This window comes from Colobus angolensis, unplaced genomic scaffold (genome assembly GCF_000951035.1).
Source record: "Colobus angolensis palliatus isolate OR3802 unplaced genomic scaffold, Cang.pa_1.0 Scaffold9829, whole genome shotgun sequence".
Taxonomy (NCBI): Eukaryota; Metazoa; Chordata; class Mammalia; order Primates; family Cercopithecidae; genus Colobus; species Colobus angolensis.
The window spans coordinates 1-2,831 of NW_012123853.1; the positions used below are offsets into that span (position 1 = coordinate 1).

General features: G+C 40.6%; 1 protein-coding gene across 1 annotated transcript; it reads right to left on the reverse strand.

The window, feature by feature from the left end:
• Nucleotides 1-538: 538 nt before the first annotated feature.
• LOC105505113 (otolin-1) lies at nucleotides 539-2,126 on the reverse strand (the record flags this gene model as incomplete). Its single annotated transcript, XM_011932812.1, has 2 exons — nucleotides 539-1,437; nucleotides 2,064-2,126. Coding segments are annotated over 2 exons (962 nt in total), but the record flags the coding sequence as incomplete, so codon positions are not given.
• Between the last annotated feature and the right edge of the window lie 705 nt (nucleotides 2,127-2,831).

Below are 2,831 nucleotides of genomic sequence, written 5' to 3' on the forward strand. Positions count from 1 at the left end.
CCTTTACACATTGATAAATTTTAAATATCCTTTAGCTAGTCTTTGCCACCCTTTCTGTGTTATCTCCATGAATTAAACTAACATGAGAATAGTTCCATTTTGTCAGAAGGCAACCCACCCAAGATAGTCAAAAACTTGCTCTCATACTCTATAATTCACACAGAAAGAAGTGACACACGTTTATCTGAGATATAGAAGATATTTAGTAAGAATATATTTATTAATTATAAATCCCATTCATACATTGTATACAAATATTAATTATTATACTTAAATTGATTGAGTAATGCTAATATTATCATGCTAAATTTTAAAAGCTAGCTACAAAGTTAGTAGACATATGCTCTCAAATACATATAAATATTTTTAAAGGAGGTGCCTTAAAATAGGAATAATAATTGACTCTAGGTGACTTCTTTTAATTTTTCTGTATTATTTTTATAATCTTGAAAACATGGAAGTTGTTTTCTAATGGCACTACTCTATGTTAACTGACTTATTCCACTAAATCTAAACTACAGGATTCAGGATACAAAATTTATGGTGAAATTCCAGAAGTTTCCTCTGGGTACAAAAGGAACCCAGTAAAAACGCTGTCATCCTCAGCACTGACATACACCCCATTCCAATCTTTTGACACTTCAAGCCAGACTTGGTCTCCTGCACTTAATTTCAAGATGATGAGGAGAGAGGCCTGGTCTATTTCGTGACCATAGAGAGTTTCTCTGGACTTGAACTGCTTCTTATTCTGGGCCACCAGACTGATTTGAGCAGGTCGCCCCCTCACCGTAACATGGTAGGAAAAAACATATGTCCCAGGAATAGAGCAGTTAAACTTCCCAGTGGCAGGACTATAATTCCCTTGGTCATTATAGAGAACCTTTTCAAATTTGATGGGGATGTTAGGAGGAGGAAAAGGCTTTGACAAAGCAGCACTGAAAGCTGACCGGGGCACTCTAGCCACCTCACCCTTGGAGCCTTTAAAGCCCCGAAAGCCCTTCTTCCCAATGGGGCCTCGGACCCCTTTACTGCCAGTGTCACCCTTTGGCCCAGTAGGTCCCAGGAGACCAGGAGGACCTAACTCTCCCTTTTCTCCTTTAACCCCTGGATCACCTTTGGCCCCAGGCAGACCACTGTGGCCGCTTTTGCCTTCCATTCCACTGTCTCCTTTGCTACCTTTTTCTCCTTTCATACCCACCTCACCTTTCTGTCCTTTTCCTCCCCTCTCCCCAGAATCTCCACAGTAGCCCTTATCCCCCATCTCCCCCTTCTCTCCCTTGGCTCCAGGCCCTCCATGCAGGCCCGGTGAGCCCATAGCCCCTTGGTCTCCTTTTTCTCCTTTGGTACAATTCCCACATGTGTCTCCCTTGGAGCCTTTTTGTCCTTTCACTCCTCCCAAACCAGTGTTTCCTTTATCTCCCTTAGGGCCAGGTTCACCTGAAATGGAAAATTAAAATAATGTTTAAGGACCACATAGGCCATAAGCAGCATGCTATTACCACAGAGCTCAAAAAAGTAGAAACAAACCTACTAATTAGGAAACCTGGTTCTTGCCTCAGTAAAAACTGTGCTTAGGAGGCTCTGACAATGAATAATTTATATTATGCCATGCTCTTAGAAGTGGAATAGTTAATGCTTCCAAGAAACAGTGGCTTATATTCAGATGTCATATATCTAGTTATTTTTGTTGTTTACTTTTAAGATAATAAGGAATACTAGGACTGTAGTTGTTCATTGTATTCCATTGCCCTTTGCATTTACCCCCATATTGTCCATTCGAGCCTAAATTATTATTGGCAAGGAAACTGAGACCCAGAACAAGTGAGGGATTTTTATTTTCCATTGACAGCTAGAGAGAGAAGCAGAACACAGATACTATTACCTGGTCTCCAAATTCCTAGACTGGTTCTCCTTCATCAAGTCAGTACACCGAATTATTAGAAGAATAACAGTAATTTGTATTTTCAGCTTACCTCTCCGATCATTTTAAATACAAACAGGAAGAGAATGAAGGGCTATATTGTGCACATGACTGTACACAGTAGATACATTTCATGCTCTACCTTGTGCTCCAGGTTTTCCTGGGTATCCTGGAACTCCTTGGTCCCCACGTTCTCCTTTGAGTCCTAAAATGATATTAAGATTAACTTTTTACCAACTACATCATTTATGATATATTTAATATTCCTCTCACAACCATGTCACATTCCAGTGTTTTCTTCAACCAAAATGGGCTAAAGGTAAAATTGTGTGGAAAAAGAATGTAGGCCGGGCACAGTGGCTCACTCCTATAATCCCAACACTGTGGGAGGCCGAAGCAGGTGGATCACCTGAGGTCAGGAGTTCGAGGCCAGCCTGGCCAACATGGTGAAACCCCATCTCTACAAAAAATACAAAAAACTAGCTGAGTGTGGTGGCATACACCTGTAGTCCCAGCTACTTGGGAGGCTGAGGCGCAAGAATCACTTGTACCCAGGAGGTGGAGATTTCTGTAAGCCGAGATCACACTGCTGCACTTTAGCCTGGGTGACAGAGTGAGATTCTGTCCAAAAAAAAAATGTATTGAGGGTCATTAAGAATAATTAATTTCAACGGGTAAACTATTTAAAAGAGATCTGGAGGCAGTGATCCCTTGAAACAGAATTCATCTTTGCCCTCAGCATTTCCATGGCTCTTCAAACCTCTCATAAAACTCATGACATTCTGCTTGTATTATATATGTAAGTATTCATGTTTTTCCCAACATGAATTTTGAATAAAGTTAAAATGCCTTCTTTATATGGCCACAACGCCTGAGAAATAATGCCATGTTCCCTACAAGTTTAAACACA